The following is a 17,965-nucleotide window of genomic DNA, read 5'->3' on the forward strand; positions in this document are numbered from 1 at the left end:
GAAACCCAAAGTAGTCCCATTCAGGGGCTATGGGAAAAGGTAGTTGTACTGAAGGACCAGCTATGGCATAAGTTAAAAAACGTATCCTTTATTGAAAATTCATGAAATAGAAAAACATGATGACTATGATGACTACACCCTTCTGTGGCAATTACCCAACTTTCTTTGATTCTAAGAGATACCTTATTCATTTACCGGAACCATCTTTTGGAGCCCACCACCCCTTTTACAGGCTGCATTACCATCACTGACTGCATATCTAAGAGGCCCACACCAGGGTAGGGTGACATGAATCTGAGGATCCCCCTGTAACACACACTGTACTTGTGGTCTTCCGTCAGTATACGGCTTCCTATCAGTCATGAACATAGATCTCAAATCCTAGCTGCCCCCATACAAAGCTAGCCAACAACTAGCTTGTACTGGAATCATACTTTATTGAACAGTCACACAGAATTTATATACAGCATGGACCTCCCCCTCCTGATCATATTACCACACACAGGTCAGGGGTTGCCTGATTACATTATCATATGCAGATGAAATTGATTACAGAAACAGAATTAACTGGAACTAATTATCTAGCCATCTGGACAGAATAATGTGGGCTTATTAACATTTAACAATGGGACAGGCAGACTTAACACAATACACATCCCACCTCTAAACAGACAATAGGACAAGACTGCCAATGACAGTCTTTCCGTCTCCTACATTGAAGTACATGAAATACACATCTACGTATTGCTATGATTATTTAGGAGTCAGACTTCATGGCAACAGGCTATAGGTCTCACAGTAAAAAGTGGGATTAAATCTTCATATTTCCTGAGAGATATTGCTGACAAATTTTACTGTCCCACTTGAAGCAATCCAAACCATTACATATCTGTCTTTCACTCCCAGTGGCGGGGAGTACCGTCACACCCCCGAGCTAACTAGGTCCTCCACCAAGCCCTATGCCTGGTTTCTAGGGGAAGTACACCGGTGATACGCGTTATGGTCTGTATGGGGCCCGTATGAATGTCTCGGATGTGGTTGTGTTTTCTGTGTGTTTTTTTATTTTTATTTGTTGCATTAGGAATCATCTGCTTCCATGTTTTTCTATTTTATGAATTTTCAATAAAGGATATGTTTTTGAACTTACACTATAGCTGGTCCTTCAGTACAACTACCTTTTCCCATAGCCCCTGAGTGGGACTACTTTGGGTCTCTTTTGTTCACCGTTATTCACAATATGCCTGGGTGTAGAGACCACCCATCGAAAACAAAGAAAAGAGAGGGCTTGTTTATGATAAATGATGGCATGGAACTAGACAGTATAAAAAGATGTCTAGGTGCCTACACTCAGCTGCCTCACTCAGACAGCCGAACCTTGTGTTCCCCATGGGAGTTAAGATGCGACATCAGGGAAGACTTTTTTGAAAAGCGTTTTCCGCACTCCGAACACAAATACGGCTTCTCACCGGTATGAGCCTTCTGGTGTGAGATTAGGCTGCCCCTCCGGGTAAAATATTTACCGCATTTCGAACATTCATACGGCTTCTCGTCCGTGTGCGTCCTTTGGTGCAAAACAAGATACTGTTTCTGAGAAAAACATTTCCCGCATTCCGAACAGGAAAAAGGCTTTTCGTCTGTGTGAGTCCTCTGGTGCGAGATGAGATGGGCTCTTTGCGTAAAACGTTCACCGCATTCGGAGCAAGAATACGGCTTTTCCCCCGTGTGAACCCTCTCGTGTATGGCAAGAAGTGTCTTTTCCGCAAAGCATTTGCCGCATTCAGGGCAGGTGTAGGGCTTCTCCCCTGTATGACTCTTCTGGTGTTTCAGGAGTAGGTCTCTCCAAGCGTAACACCTGCCACACTCAGCGCATGAGAACGGCTTCTCGGCTGTGTGAATTCTCTGGTGCCTAGCGAGTTCTGACTTCTGCCTGAAGCCCTTCCCGCATTCCGAACAGGTAAACGGCTTCTCGGCGGTGTGAGTCCTTTCATGTGACATAAGGTGGGCTCTCAGGATGAAGCGCTTCCCGCACACGGGGCAGGAAAATGGCTTGTCAGCTGTGTGAGACTTCTCATGGTATACTAGGTGTGATTTTTCCACAAACGATTTCCCACACTCCAAACACGAGAATGGTTTCTCGCCCGTATGGACCCGTTCGTGTCTGATGAGCGTAAACTTCCGGGAAAAGCATTTTCCACATTCAGCACAGGAATAGGGCTTCTCCCCTGTGTGAGTACTCTGGTGCGTAATGAGGTGGGCTCTCTGGATAAAAGCCTTCCCACATTCCAAACAGGAGAATGGCTTCTCAGCCGTATGAGTCTTTTTGTGCTTAGAAAGGTTCGACCTTTCGGTGAAACCTTTCCCACACTCAGCACAGTGGTATTTCTTATCTAAAGTCCGGATTCTCTGGTGCTTGGTAGGTTCTGAGTTCTCAGTAAGGAGTTCACCCCGTTGATGATGGACATCAGGGTGGGGATGATCAGGATGAAAGATTGTGTGTGTAGAGGTATCAGAAGATACTGAAACATGTTTAACGCATAAAGAATCACATATGATGTCATTGTCTCCTGTTTCAGCAACAGGAAGGATAGCAGGGAGCCTCTCTGTACTGTACCATCTATACTGTCCATCTGGAAGAAATAAATAAATGGAAATATGAATGGTCTATTTTCAGGAAAAGCCTCTAAAATTAGAGATTCCTGTAGTAGAAGCATTTAACATGGACCTGTGGAGGACACAGCAACATGTTCATTTTAACGTCAATTGCCTCAGCTGTTTACTCTACTGCTGCTGCGTTCACCTGGGGGAACATGTAAGGGAAGCCCCATGTAAGTGGAAATTTGAAACTTAAAGTGTAACTAAAGACAAAACTTTTTCCTTAGTATTAGACAGAATAGGGGAGGATTAGAACACCTGTCAGTTTTTATTGTGCCCCCTTTAGGGAGATTCGCCCTCTCTATTTGTCCTGTTTAGCGTCACCATTAAAAGTGAAAGTGAAAGTAAAAAAAAAAAATCCAAATTTTGGGTTGTCTCCAGAAAAGTAAGAGAGAAGAAATCTTCCAATGGGGACACTAGTTCTGATGGACTGGGGGAGGGGTCCCCAAAGAATTTCCTTACTTTTCAGGGATTTCCTCCCACTTCCTGTTTTGACTATTGAACAGGATGTGAGGGTAAAACTCCCTGAGGGGACACACATGGCAAAAAATAAAACCAATAGGGTTTATAATAGTGATCGACCGATATCGGTTTATTGTTGCAGATACCAATATTTTGCCCAATGAATATCGGTATCGGCCGATAATTTTGTACATTTAAAACATTTTTTTTTTTTCTGTTATCACTTGACAGGTACTCTTAAACAGTGGTCCTCAACTCCGGTCCTCGGAGCCCACTAACAGGCCAGATTTTAACCACTTTACCACCGGAGGATTTTGCTGTCATCCGTCCAGGCCACTTTTTGCGATTCGGCGCTGTGCGACTTCAACTGACAATTGTGTGGTCGTGCGACGCCGTACCCAAACGAAATTTACGTCCTTTTTTTCCCACAAACAGAGCTTTCTTTTGGTGGTATTTGATCACCTGTGCGATTTTTACTTTTTGCGCTATAAACAAAAAAAGAGCGTTTATTTTGAAAAAATAACAATATTTTTAACATTTTTTTATATGAAATTCCCCCCAAAAAAGATGTAAAAACCAATTTTTTAAAAAATTTTTGGCCAATTTGTTTTATGCTACATATGTTTGGTAAAAAAAAATCACAATAAGCGTATTTTGATTGGTTTGCGCAAAAGTTATTGCGTTTACTAACAAAGGGAAAGATTTCTGTCATTTTTGGTGTTTTTTTTTTTAACGCGTAATGGCGGCGATCTGCGATTTTTTTTGCGGGACTGCGACATTGCGGCGGACAAATCGGACCCTTGACTGACATTTTTGACACTTTTGGGGGTACCAGTGACATTACTGCAGTAATCCGTGCTATATATATGCACTGTTACTGTAAAAATGACACTGGCAGGGAAGGGGTTAATTTTATTGGAGAGGGAGGGGTTAATGTATGCCTGGTGCTTACTGACGTGTAGGGGGGGAGGTGACTGAGTGAGTCATGGACAGATCGGATGTCCAGCTATGCTGAACAGTCCGATCTGTCACTCCCTGTCACTATGGAGATCCGCCCGCTGTGTTTACACACAGCGGGCGGATCTCCAGACTCGATCCCCGACGATCGGGTAAGAGCAGCGGCGATCGCAGCTGCTCCTCCCCTGGCCCGACTCCCGCTGTGAATGAAAACAGCGGGAGCGAGCCTCCGGCGGCGCGCAAGCGCCGCCCAGAAGGGGGAGTGTCTGACGACGTAGTACTACGTCGTCAGACGATAACGAGCCACTCTGCCGCAGTAATATTACTGTGAGCAGTCGTAAAGTGGTTAAGTATTATCTTGGGGAGATGCAGACTAGAATACTGCAATCACTGAGCAGCAAATGAGATCACCTGTGATGTAATTTAGTTATCTTGCAAACCTGGCCTGTTAGTGGGCCCCGAGGACCTGAGTTGAGGACCACTGCTCTAAAAGACCCCAAACCCCTCCTCTGCACCTAAAAGCATTCAAAACACCAAGTTTGGCTGTTTTGAATGCTGTCATTTTTTTGAATCTGGAAGTGATGTCATGACATCACTTCCGGGTTTTTACACGGAGACCCGATCAGAGCTGAATGCGGCTTTGATCGGGTCTTTGGTGGCCATGCAGGCTGGTTGCCCGGGTCTCCCGGTGGGACGGGAGACCCAGACCAGCCGCGGAGGGCGGCTGTAGGGGGGAGGGGTGGATGGCCCCTGCCGCTCCTTGTAATGACAGTCGAGCGGCTTCTCAGCCGCATCGGTTGTCATTACAAGACAGCCGACCGTCAGCTATGGACGCCGGTACCGGGGTGATGCCTTTAACTGCAGGCATCACTCCGGTACAATCACTTTTCCGAAATATCGGCAATATCGGTAACCTCAGGGGCCGATTCCGATATATCCGGGAAAGTGTATATCGGCCCACGATATATCGGCCGATCCCTAGTTTATAATCTTGCCAAATGCCCCGTACACACATTTAGAAAACCATACGATAAATACCCCTTTGAAGCGATCGTATGATTATTTGTTAGTTAGTACATAGCTTTCAGGAGTCGATCACAATTCATGCGAAATTATCCGAAGGGACAAACACGAAAACTTTTCTCCAAATCGTACGATTTTCATTTTCGTTTAATCAGTACAGTTGTGGTTCGATAATACAATACAAATACATATACAATTACATCACTTCAAAGTTTTTATTCTGTTGTACAAAAATTTTCGTAACTTTGGTAAACTCTTTATTTTCAATATGGAGACTAGCATGCAAAAAAAAAAAACATAAAAAAGAAAACGGGCGAACATTTGTCATCGTATGTACCATTATACTATCCAGAAAAAAAAAAAAAATTGCCTATAGTTCTACTTTAACCACTTCAACACAGGGTACTTTTTTCCCCTTCCTTCCCTTTCGCCCTCTTTCTGAACAGGCCAATTTTCAGCTTTCAGCTGTCACACTTTGAATGACAATTGATCGGTCATGCGATGCTGTACCCAAATTAAATTTGTATCATTTTTTTCCCACAAATAGAGCTTTCTTTTGGTGGTATTTGATCACCACTGTTTTTTTTCTAAACAAATGAAATGACGGGCACTGATGAGGCAGCACTGACGGGTACTGATAAGGCGGCACTGATGAGCACTAATATGCAGCACTTGATGGACAATAATGGGCAGCACCAATAGGCAGCACTGATGAGGAGGCACTGACAGGCATTACTGATGTACACTAACAGGCATCACAGGTAGGCACTGGTGGGCATCGCTGATGGGGCTGCACTGATAATCACTGCACTATCAGTGCAGAACCCCTCCTGTCCCCCCGTCAGGAGAGCCACTTAAAAAAGTGCCAATGTGGAAAATAGTGAAATTAAACTTAAGGTGCCCAGACAGACATAAGGTGCTTCTTTTTGATTTGTGCTGTTAAATAGTCCGTAACTTTACTATGTTTTATTTATCAGATGCAGTGCTTGTCTCAGCAATCAGTTTATTCACCCTTAGTGTCAGTGTGAATTTGCTATTCCTGCTCCTCTGTGTGCAAGGGCCACTCCTCAGACAGATTCGGGCCAGCAAGAACCACCTGTGTTTTGAGTACAGGTGACCTTCTAGTGGGTCTCCCCTGTGTCATCTTTCATGCAGAAAGATGAGAGACCATCTCTCTGCGTTATTCCCAGCTCCTCTTTTGGGTATGTTCCTTTATGTCTGGATGCGATTTATTTATATTTCTCTCCCCAGTGCATGAAAGATGAAACAGGGGAGACCCACTAGAAGGACACCTGTACTTAAAACGCAGGGGATCCTTGCTGGCCCGAATCTGTCTGGGGAGTGGCCCTTGCACACAGAGGAGCAGGAATAGCAAATGCCAAATTCACACTGACACTAAGGGTTAATAAACTGATTGCGGAGAGTGAGACAAGCACTGCTGCATCTGATAAATAAACATACTGCAGTAAGTTACAGACTATGAAGCACCTTATATCTGTCTGCATAACTTTAAATTAAACTGTTTAATTGCACTATATTCACCCGCACCTCACCTACTCACCTCACCCTAGCGTTGGTGTCACCGTGACTGGCTCCGCCTCCGCCCGCGTGAACGTGAGGGAGCGCAAAGGGTAGGGAGGGGAGGCTCAGGACGGGAGGAGGTGCAAGTGAGGAGAGAAGTCCAGTACTCCTTCTCCTTCCTTCACACATCACACTGTGCGGCGCAGCGATGCCGGCCTGCCCGCATAGAGAGAAGCGGATCGGGAGCTTGGGCAGAGGCAGGCAGAGTGGTGTCACCCTCCCCCCGGTGGACACCCTGGTGCGGTCCGCCACCCCCCCCCCCCCCCGCACCCCCCTTGTGACGCCCCTGCCCATGTGACAGATCTAGGTTCATGAGCAGCCAATCACCAGTGCTGTCACCGGAGAGAGGAAGTCGGTAAGTAACATGCTCCCCAATACCTGAGAAGTACTGGGTATGTCTCTTCACTTATGGAAGCTCAAAAGAGAGGGAGGGGGTGAAGGGGAAAGCAAGTATCCTGCGGCAAATAGAGTGGCAGCAGACCAAAGGGAAGGTAAGTATAAGCATCTGTGGGGCCAACATTAAAGTTACCTGACATACCAGGAATAGTTGGATAGAAAATGTGACCAGAGCTCATGAAGAGCAAAAATATCTTATTCCTCGCCCACCGAAAAAGGAAAGTATAAAGATATAAGCTTATAAGTGTTAAGCTCTGTGCTGTGTGTTGGTTGTATGTGTATAAATGACTAAAACAATGACCTTGGGGTAGCCAGAGTGTGCAGGAACATGAAAATGAATAGGTTCGTGACCCTACAAGGGGTGGCCACTGTGGCTGAAATATAACATGAACAGAAGTTCATACTGTCTCCCCATTACTGTCCACTGACAGAGGAGGGGGGAGAAGAAGAGATTGTTTTAGTGACTGAACAAGGAGAATCTGGGACTCTTCTAAAGATTGAGACTGCATTCACATCTGACGGACGCAACGCGTTTGGCACCAATCTTATGTACCTTTTTTTTGGCACTGAGCCAAATGCGTTGTTGCAGGTTTTTGTGGGGTTCCATTAGGTGCCATAAAAAAATAAGAGATTGTTGTAGTGACCGAACAAGGAGAATCTGGGACTCTTCTCTGGATTTACTGTTTATTCCTCACCTGTGCTGATCTCTGGAGGGAGCTCCTCCTCCTTACACAGATCATCACCCCTCACAGACGGCTCTTCTGCTTCTCCTTTAACTTCGACTTTAACGATGATCAGATTTTCATCCTGAATGACAAAAAGTAACAAAAACCGTAAATTAATTTACATGAAATAGAATATGATCACTCATAGAACAATCTGAAAACCCCAACTCTGGGCTGATGTTACATTTACCCATGCAGAGGGCTACCCACCCCTAGTACTGGTTACCCAGTATGGGTTAAATGCTCATTTGTCTAAGAAAAAATAGAAAAAAAAGGGGGGGGGAGAAACGTTGTCATTTTTCATGTTTGGTGATGGTCAAGTATGCTAATGGAATTTGTAGGTTAATGTTCAATAAAATTTACCTTAATTAAATACCCGTGTGTCCCTTTTGACTTCTGGGAGGAATCTTTTCCCTCCCTCTCTTTCTCCCCCCCCTTTTTTTTGTATGTTATTTAAGTCATGGGACTGCACCTAATCTTATTATAGGTGTTGGTGATAGGGTATATAGGTTTGGGGAATTGTCAGCATGTGACACCCCTCAATAATTGGGGTTATTTAGGTGTAATACCTTTGATTTTTGTCATTTGTCTAAGGTATAGGTGCAAATACTTACCTTACTGGTCACTTCCTCAGCAGCCAGCGCTCTCACCTGCCTTTCTATTCTCTGGAACGTGGGCAGGCTGTTGTGTGTATTGTATTGCAGAACTGCTGGTCTTGCACTATATGGGATGGTAACAGTGAACTGCAAATGGCTGGGCTACAAAGTGAAGTTGCTTCAGAGGACTGGTTGCATGACAACGAGGAAGCCAATAAGTATTTCTATTTATTTATTTCCCCCTAGCCAACAAGCATTTAATGCATGCAGTTGGGGAAGGGGATGAAGGGGGTTGCCTACTGTCTGAAAAAATTTACAGTGATATTAAAGCTTGCCATTTTTTTAAAATTAAAATAATAAACATGTCCTACTATTGCTCTGTGCAATAGTTTTGCACAGAGCAGCTCCGATCCTCTTCTCGGTTCCCCCCTCAGCATTCCTGGCTCCCCCCTCTCCTCCTGAGTGCCCCCATAGAAAGCCGCTTTCTTTGGGGCACTTGTGTGAGATCAATTCTGAGCTGCCCTGCCTGCGTTTATTGACACAGACAGCGATCGGGCCCGCCCCCTCATCACAGGATTTGACTGACAGGAGCGGGAGACCAGTGAGGAGAAACGGAGCCAGGAGAGCCGCTGCTCTTGCGTACACATCACTGGATCGAGATCTGGCTTGGGTAAGTATAAAGGGGGCTGGGGGTTAAAAAACCTTAACCACTTCCCACCCAAGGATGTCATATGACGTCCTGGAGTTTGAGTGCAGATATCTGAATGGTGGGTGCAGCTGCAGGCATCATTCAGATATCATCTTTGGCAGCCGGCGATTCCCTGCACTGTAAGAACAATTATAGCAGTAGTTCAGCCGCTTGATCACTCTTACAAGCAGTGTCCCTCCTGCCGCCCTCTACAGCCTCGCTCGTGGGATTGGTGAGCCAGAGAAGGAAGTTCACCATAGAGAATACCAAGGACCAGATGGTCCCTGGCAGTCTCTATGATTCCTGGAGGCCCGGGCGCGACGTTATGACGTAACTTCCGCTCTGGCAGTTGTAAACACTGCCGTGGACTCGGCTGGGAAGGCAAAAATCATTTTTTTTTTTTTGTTTTTTGATCTCAGTCTTTCCTGCCTAGAGGAAAGATGTGGGGCCTTATAGACCCCACATCTCTCCATAAAGAGGACCTGTCATGCCCTATTACTATTACATTCCTTGTAATAAGAATAAAAGTGATCAAAAAATAAAATAAAAGGGAAAGTGTAAAAAAAATGAAAATAAAATAAACTAAATAATTTTTTTTTTTAAAAGTGCCCCTGTCCCCGCATACGTACGTCGCACCCACATATGTAAATGGCGTTCAAATCACACATGTGAGGTATCACAGGGAGCTTAGGAGCAACAATTCTAGTCCAAGTCCTCATCTGTAACTCTAAACAGGTAACTTGTAAAAATTTTTAAAACGTCGCCAATGGAGATTTTTAGGTACCGAAGTTTGGCGCCATTCCACAAGTATGCGCAATTTTAAAGCATGACACGTTAGGTATCTATTTACTCGGCGTAAAATCATCTTTTACATTATACAAAAATATTGGGCTAACTTTTTTTAATTTACGATACCGTTTTTTCTACAAAAAAAAAAAATGCATCATAAAAAGTTGCAACGGCCACCATTTTCTTCCCTAGGGTCTCTGCTAAAAAACGTATATAATGTTTGGAGGTTCAGCAAAAAAATTATGATTTTTACACGTAGGAGAGGAGTGCCAGAATAGGCCCGGTATGGAAGTAGTTAAGGCTTTAGGACCACTTTATTTTTTTTGGGGACTTTGTTGTCCTTTCAGTTCTCTATATTGTTTTTCTTTGATTCACCCCTTCTACTGGTCAGATGTTTCACAGCACCAAATGAAAAGGATCCTCTGGCTAGGTTTAGAGGGACCTGTCAGGTCTGTTACTACCTGTCACATCCGCAGCTGTCCAGTCTGTTACTACCTGTCACATCCGCAGCTGTCCGGTCTGTTACTATCTGTCACATCCGCAGCTGTCCGGTCTGTTACTACCTGTCACATCTGCAGCTGTCCGGTCTGTTACTACCTGTCACATCCGGAGCTGTCCGATCTGTTGTTACCTGTCACATCTGCAGCTGTCCGGTCTGTTATGACCTGTCACATCTGCAGCTGTCTGGTCTGTTACTACCTGTCACATCTGCAGCTGTCCGGTCTGTTATGACCTGTCACATCTGCAGCTGTCCGGTCTGTTACTACCTGTCACATGCGTAGCTGTCCGGTCTGTTACTACCTGTCACATCTGCAGCTGTCCGGTCTGTTACTACCTGTCACATCCGCAGCTGTCCGGTCTGTTACTACCGGTCACATCCGCAGCTGTCCGGTCTGTTACTACCGATCACATCCGCAGCTGTCCGGTCTGTTACTACCTGTCACATCCGTAGCTGTCCGGTCTGTTACTACCTGTCACATCCGTAGCTGTCCGGTCTGTTACTACCTGTCACATCCACAGTTGTCCGGTCTGTTACTACCTGTCTCATCCGCAGCTATCCGGTCTGTTACTACCTGTCACATCCGCAGCTGTCTGGTCTGTTACTACCTGTCACATCCGCAGCTGTCCGGTCTGTTACTACCTGTCACATGCGTAGCTGTCCGGTCTGTTACTACCTGTCACATCCGTAGCTGTCCGGTCTGTTACTACCTGTCACATCCGTAGCTGTCCGGTCTGTTACTACCTGTCACATCCACAGTTGTCCGGTCTGTTACTACCTGTCACATCCGCAGCTGTCCGGTCTGTTACTACCTGTCACATCTGCAGCTGTCCGGTCTGTTACTACCTGTCAGTCTGCAGCTGTCCGGTCTGTTATGACCTGTCACATCTGCAGCTGTCCATTCTGTTATGACCTGTCACATCTGCAGCTGTCGGGTCTGTTATTACCTGTCACATCTGCAGCTGTCTAATCAGTCATGACCTGTCACATCTTCAGCCGTCTGGTCTGTTATGACCTGTCACATCCACAGCTGTCTGGTCTGTTACTATTGGTCATATCTGCAGCTGTCTAGTCTGTTACTACTGGTCTGGTCTGTTGTTACCCGTCACATCTGCAGCTGTCTGGTCTGTTATGACCTGTCACATCTGCAACTATCTGATCTGTTGTTAGGTGTCACATCTGCAGCTGTCCGGTCTGTTACCTGTCACATCTGCAGACTGCGACTGCAACAGAACTAATAAACTGCAGTCGGCCTTTACATTGGATCAAAGCCCTATATCCTCTGCATTTGCCTTTACAAAACCAAATTACTCTATTTGTTGAAAACTTTGATCTCATCTACCTGATCGTGGAGTGGGATGTTGTGATCATCCTGAGTGGAGTCCCGGGAATACAAAGGACAGGGACATCTCTCTGGGGGATTTCTGTTACCAAATACATCTGTGGGAAAAACACATGTAGATACATAGGTAAAATGATGATACAATGTAAACAGTCAATGAAAAGGGTCCTCAAAAACAAGAACAGGCTGTGAAACTGTTTTGTACTGAACATAGTCCTCACCTGTGCTGATATCTTTAGAAATCGCCTCCTCTTTAATCCTCATGTGTCCTTTCTTCTCATAAGCTTTGATGTCTTTGGTTTCTGTGAATAAAGATGAGAGTGAAGCCCCCTGTACTGAGATGTATGAGAGACCCCAGAGAGTGTGTGTGGGTGAGAACTGGTCACGTCTCTTGGCTGGTAACACACAATGACATGATGTGAGGAGGAGAGCCGGAGTCTAATAGAGGCTGATGGCTCCTGACTCCCCCACTGGGCACATACTGTCCCCCCATTACTGTCTACTGACAGAGGAGGGGGGAGAAGAAGAGATTGTTGTAGTGACTGAACAAGGAGAATCTGATAGTCTTTTCTGGATTTAGAGTGCATTCACACCTGAGGGACGCAACGCGTTTGGTGCCAAAGAAGCTTATGTACCTTTTTTGGCACTAAGCCAAGCGTGTTTTTGCAGGATTTTTTGTTTAGGGTGCCATAAAAATGACTGAACAAGGAGAATCTGGGACTCTTCTCTGGATTTACTGTTTATTACTCACCTGTGCTGATCTCAGGAGGGATCTCCTCATCCTTACATGGATCATCACCCCTCACACACAGACCTTCTTCATCCTCAACTTTAACAACAATCAAGCCTTCATCCTGGATAAGAAACACTAACTTTAACCGTGTCCTATTTAGCATGAGACTAGTTAAGTTAAGACTTTTTTCCATTTACCTGATCCTCCTGAGGGATCTCCTGATGTTCCTGTGTGGAGTCCCGGGAATACAGAGGACGGGGACATCTCTCTGGGGGATTTCCGTTACTGGATCCATCTGTAGGAAACACACACACTGACTGAATACATTGTTTCTATGTCTTTATATCAGAGGATGTGTGTATCTAGGGGGATCCTCAAGACTCTTCTCTCCTTTACAAGAAATGAAAGTCTCCTCTTACCCGCTGATGTGAGGGGCGGCCGCTTCTCCATCATGACGTTGGTGTAAAAATCTTTATGTCCTTCTAAGTACTCTCCCTCCTCTCTATGTCTGCATTTTCGTAAGGGCTGGGCATCTCACACTGTAATATATTAAATAAATTCACAAATATAAAGATCATACAAATATATAAATATTACCAAAAGTATGCAGTGTAATAGGTGAAAAGATTATTACTAAGAAATCAGACCATTTTCTTTTGGAATGTCACACAAAGTTGTGCATATCCGATTCTTCTTATTTTAGTGGGTGCGATATGATAAACCTGCGAGTGAAGACTTCCACTGGCTCACTGCACCCGTTATTTCTTAATCTAATAATACTTACGAAATCTATTTGAAGAAATAATATTTTAGTTCAGAATGTATATATTAAAGAATATGTTACTGGTCAGTACCACGAAGAATGTCCTTGTGTTAGTGTTGAGGGGGGAGGGAGAGTAGTGTCCAAGTGTTGGTGGTTAGTTGGGGGTAAAAAGTACCAGTGTTTGTGGTCAGTGAAAGGACTAATGTTGATGATCAGTAATAGGAAGTATGTCACAGTGTTGGTGGTCAGTGGGAGGACGAATGTCCCAGCACTGGTGATCAGTGTGGAGAACAATGTTTCGGTGTTGGTGGTCAGTGGGTAGAAGAATACTCCAGTGTTGGTGGTCAGCGGATAGAAGAATACTCCATTGGTTGTCAGTGGATAGAATCATTGGTGGTCAGTGGATAGAAGGATACTTCAGTGATGGTGGTCTGTGGGTAGAATACTCCAGCGTTGGTGGTCAGTGGGTAGAAGAATACTCCAGTGTTGGTGATCAGCGGATAGAAGAATACTCCATTGGTTGTCAGTGGATAGAATCATTGGTGGTCAGTGGATAGAAGGATACTTCAGTGATGGTGGTCTGTGGGTAGAATACTCCAGCGTTGGTGGTCAATGGGTAGGAGATTACTTCAGTGTTGGTGGTCAGTGGATAGATAATTACTCCAGTGTTGGGGGTCAATGGGTAGAAGATTACTCCAGTGTTGGTGGCCAATGGGTAGAAGAATACTCCAGTGTTGGTGGTCAATGGTTAGAAGAATACTGCAGTGATGGTGGTCAGTGGGTAGAATAGTCTAGCGTTGATGGTCAGTGGTTAGAAGAATACTCCAGCATTGGTGGTCAGTGGATAGAAGAAAACTCCACCATTGGTGGTCAGTGGATAGAAGAATACTTCAGCGTTGTTGGTCAGTGGGTAGAATACTCCAGCGTTGGTGGTCAGTGGGTAGCATACTCCAGTATGGGTGGTCAGTGGGTAGAATATGTCAGCGTTGGTGGTCAGTGGGTAGAATACACCAGGGTTGTTGGTTAGTAAGTAGAAGAATACTCCGGCGCTGGTGGTCAGTGGGTAGAAGCGTTGGTGGTCAGTGGATAGAAGAATACTCCATCGATGGTGGTCAGTGGATAGAATATTCCAGCATTGGTGGTCAGTGGGTAGAATACTCCAGTGTTGATGGTCAGTGTATAGAAGAATACTCCAGCGTTGGTGGTCAGTGGGTAGAAGAATACTCCAGCGTTGGTCGTCAGTGGGTAGAATACTCCAGCATGGTTGGTCAGTGGGTAGAATACTCCAGCATGGGTGGTCAGTGGGTAGAAGAATACTCCAGCACAGGTGGTCAGTGGGTAGAAGAATACTCCAGCACTGGTGGTCAGTGGTAGAAAGAATACTCCACCATTGGTTGTCAGTGGGTAGAAGCATTGGTGGTCAGTGGGTAGAATACTCCAGCGTTGGTGGTCAGTGGGTAGAAGAATACTCCAGCGTTGGTGGTCAGTAGGTAGAAGAATACTCCAGCATTGGTGGTCAGTAGATAGAAGAATACTCCAGCGTTGATGGTCAGTAGGTAGAAGAATACTCCAGGGTTGGTGGTCAGTAGATAGAAGAATACTCCAGCGTTGATGGTCAGTAGCTAGAATACTCCAGCATTGATGGTAAGTAGATAGAAGAATACTCCAGCGTTGATGGTCAGTAGCTAGAATACTCCAGCATTGATGGTCAGTAGCTAGAATACTCCAGCATTGATGGTAAGTAGATAGAAGAATACTCAAGCGTTGGTGGTCAGTAGGTAGAAGAATACTCCAGTGTTGATGGTCAGTAGATAGAAGAATACTCCAGCATTGATGGTCAGTAGCTAGAATACTCCAGCATTGATGGTAAGTAGATAGAAGAATACTCCAGCGTTGATGGTAAGTAGATAGAAGAATACTCAAGCGTTGGTGGTCAGTAGATAGAAGAATACTCCAGCGTTGGTGGTCAGTAGATAGAAGAATACTCAAGCGTTGGTGGTTAGTAGATAGAAGAATACTCCAGCGTTGGTGGTCAGTAGATGGAAGAATACTCCAGCGTTGGTGGTCAGTAGATAGAATACTCCAGCGTTGGTGGTCAGTAGATAGAAGAATACTCCAGCGTTGGTGGCCAGTACGTAGAAGAATACTCCAGCGTTGGTGGTCAGTAGATAGAAGAATACTCCAGCGTTGGTGGTCAGTAGATAGAAGAATACTCCAGCGTTGGTGGTCAGTGGGTAGAAGAATACTCCAGCGTTGGTGGTCAGTAGATAGAAGAATACTCCAGCGTTGGTGGTCAGTAGATAGAAGAATACTCCAGCGTTGGTAGTCAGTACGTAGAAGAATACTCCAGCGTTGGTGGTCAGTGGGTAGAAGAATACTCCAGCGTTGGTGGTCAGTAGGTAGAAGAATATTCCAGCGTTGGTGGTCAGTAGGTAGAAGAATACTCCAGCGCTGGTGGTCAGTAGATGGAAGAATACTCCAGCGTTGGTGGTCAGTAGATAGAAGAATATTCTAGCGTTTGTGGTCAGTAGGTAGAAGAATACTCCAGGGTTGGTGGTCAGTACGTAGAAGAATACTCCAGCGTTGGTGGTCAGTGGGTAGAAGAATACTCCAGCGTTGGTGGTCAGTAGATAGAGGAATACTCCAGTGTTGGTGGTCAGTACGTAGAAGAATACTCCAGCGTTGGTGGTCAGTAGATAGAAGAATACTCCAGCGTTGGTGGTCAGTAGATAGAAGAATACTCCAGCGTTGGTGGTCAGTAGATAGAAGAATACTCCAGCGTTGGTGGTCAGTACGTAGAAGAATACTCCAGCGTTGGTGGTCAGTAGATAGAAGAATACTCCAGCGTTGGTGGTCAGTACGTAGAAGAATACTCCAGCGTTGGTGGTCAGTACGTAGAAGAATACTCCAGCGTTGGTGGTCAGTAGATAGAAGAATACTCCAGCGTTGGTGGTCAGTACGTAGAAGAATACTCCGGGGTTGGTGGTCAGTAGGTAGAAGAACACTCCAGGGTTGGTGGTCAGTGGGTAGAAGAATACCTGGGTGCTGTTCTTCTCCCTATCAGTTAATAAGAAGACATTATTACCTGCTCCTCACTGGGCACACATTTTCTGCAGCTCTCACCCTCCATCCATTAGCATTCTTGAAAAAAAAAATCTTCTTAACACTTCTTCCGGGCTACAGCAAAATGGCCGCCGTCCTTTCTCTTCTCATATCGCAGAGAAGAGCCACCTAGTGGTTGGCTCTGGTATCACTGTCATTGTAGCGCAACCAGGAAGTAGCAGAACATCAATGGAACGCACAGAGCCACTGACCGGAAGTGACATAAGTGTTTTGGTACAGGGAATGACAGAAAGGAGATAGGGAAATGTTTGGTGTTATATATGCTAAAGTAGAATAATAATTAGATCTCAGTATTATATTATCAATATTATCATTAGCTATAGAACTGCCCAGAACAGCCATTTAGATTGTAGTTGTCACTGTCCTGGTGCAGATCAGGAAATTAGAAGAAATGTCTGGTTGTCATGGACAACAGCCAACATCTCATCCTTCTGTCCAAATATCCTCTGTATTATGGCAGGGAATAATTCTAGCTGTGGATTTTTTGTTTTAATATTATATATAAATGTAACAATGTAAAATATGTTGCATACCTCCCAACTGCCCCTGATTTGGAGGGACTGTCCCTGATTTGGAGGGACTACCCCTGATTTGGAGGGACTGCCCCTGATTTGGAGGGACTGTCCCTGATTTGGAGGGACTACCCCTGATTTGGAGGGACTGTCCCTGATTTGGAGGGAATGCCCCTGATTTGGAGGGACTGTCCCTGATTTGGAGGGAATGCCCCTGATTTGGAGGGACTGTCCCTGATTTGGAGAGACTGCCCCTGATTTGGAGAGACTGCCCCTGATTTGGAGGGACTGCTCCTGATTTGGAGGGACTGTCCCTGATTTGGAGGGAATGCCCCTGATTTGGAGGGACTGTCCCTGATTTGGAGAGACTGCCCCTGATTTGGAGGGACTGCCCCTGATTTGGAGGGAATGCCCCTGATTTGGAGAGACTGCCCCTGATTTGGAGAGACTGCCCCTAATTTGGAGGGACTGCCCCTGATTTGGAGGGACTGCTCCTGATTTGGAGGGACTGTCCCTGATTTGGAGGGAATGCCCCTGATTTGGAGGGACTGTCCCTGATTTGGAGAGACTGCCCCTGATTTGGAGAGACTGCCCCTGATTTGGAGGGACTGTCCCTGATTTGGAGGGAATGCCCCTGATTTGGAGGGACTGCCCCTGATTTGGAGGGACTGCCCCTGATTTGGAGGGACTGCCCCTGATTTGGAGAAACTGCCCCTGATTTGGAGGGACTGCCCCTGATTTGGAGGGACTACCCCTGATTTGGAGGGAATGCCCCTGATTTGGAGGGACTACCCCTGATTTGGAGGGACTGCCCCTGATTTGGAGGGACTGCCCCTGATTTGGAGGGACTGTCCCTGATTTGGAGGGAATGCCCCTGATTTGGAGAGACTGCCCCTGATTTGGAGAGACTGCCCCTGATTTGGAGGGACTGCCCCTGATTTGGAGGGAATGCCCCTGATTTGGAGGGACTGTCCCTGATTTGGAGAGACTGCCCCTGATTTGGAGAGACTGCCCTGATTTGGAGGGACTGCCCCTGATTTGGAGGGACTGCCCCTGATTTGGATGGACTGTCCCTGATTTGGAGGGAATGCCCCTGATTTGGAGGGACTGCCCCTGATTTGGAG

General features: G+C 45.7%; 3 protein-coding genes across 3 annotated transcripts in view; 2 read left to right on the plus strand and 1 right to left on the minus strand.

Moving 5' to 3' along the window:
* Positions 1-17,965, plus strand: part of LOC309564361 (uncharacterized protein) — a 1,000,117-nt gene that overhangs the window by 340,002 nt on the left and 642,150 nt on the right. The window lies entirely within an intron of this gene.
* The window catches only part of LOC309563364 (uncharacterized protein), a gene marked incomplete at its 3' end in the record, with an annotated part of 162,479 nt that overhangs the window by 97,587 nt on the left and 46,927 nt on the right, over positions 1-17,965 (plus strand). The window lies entirely within an intron of this gene.
* Positions 1,251-12,004, minus strand: LOC309562710 (uncharacterized protein). Its single transcript, XM_082266996.1, has 4 exons — positions 11,932-12,004; positions 11,711-11,808; positions 7,767-7,878; positions 1,251-2,627 (listed from the first exon to the last, which is right to left on the minus strand). Exons 1-4 carry the CDS (start codon positions 11,972-11,974, stop codon positions 1,357-1,359), a joined length of 1,524 nt encoding a protein of 507 aa, XP_082123122.1. The 5' UTR covers positions 11,975-12,004; the 3' UTR covers positions 1,251-1,356.

The sequence above is a fragment of the Pelophylax lessonae genome, assembly GCF_965119305.1.
Source record: "Pelophylax lessonae genome assembly, chromosome: 9".
In the NCBI taxonomy this organism is placed as follows: domain Eukaryota; kingdom Metazoa; phylum Chordata; class Amphibia; order Anura; family Ranidae; genus Pelophylax; species Pelophylax lessonae.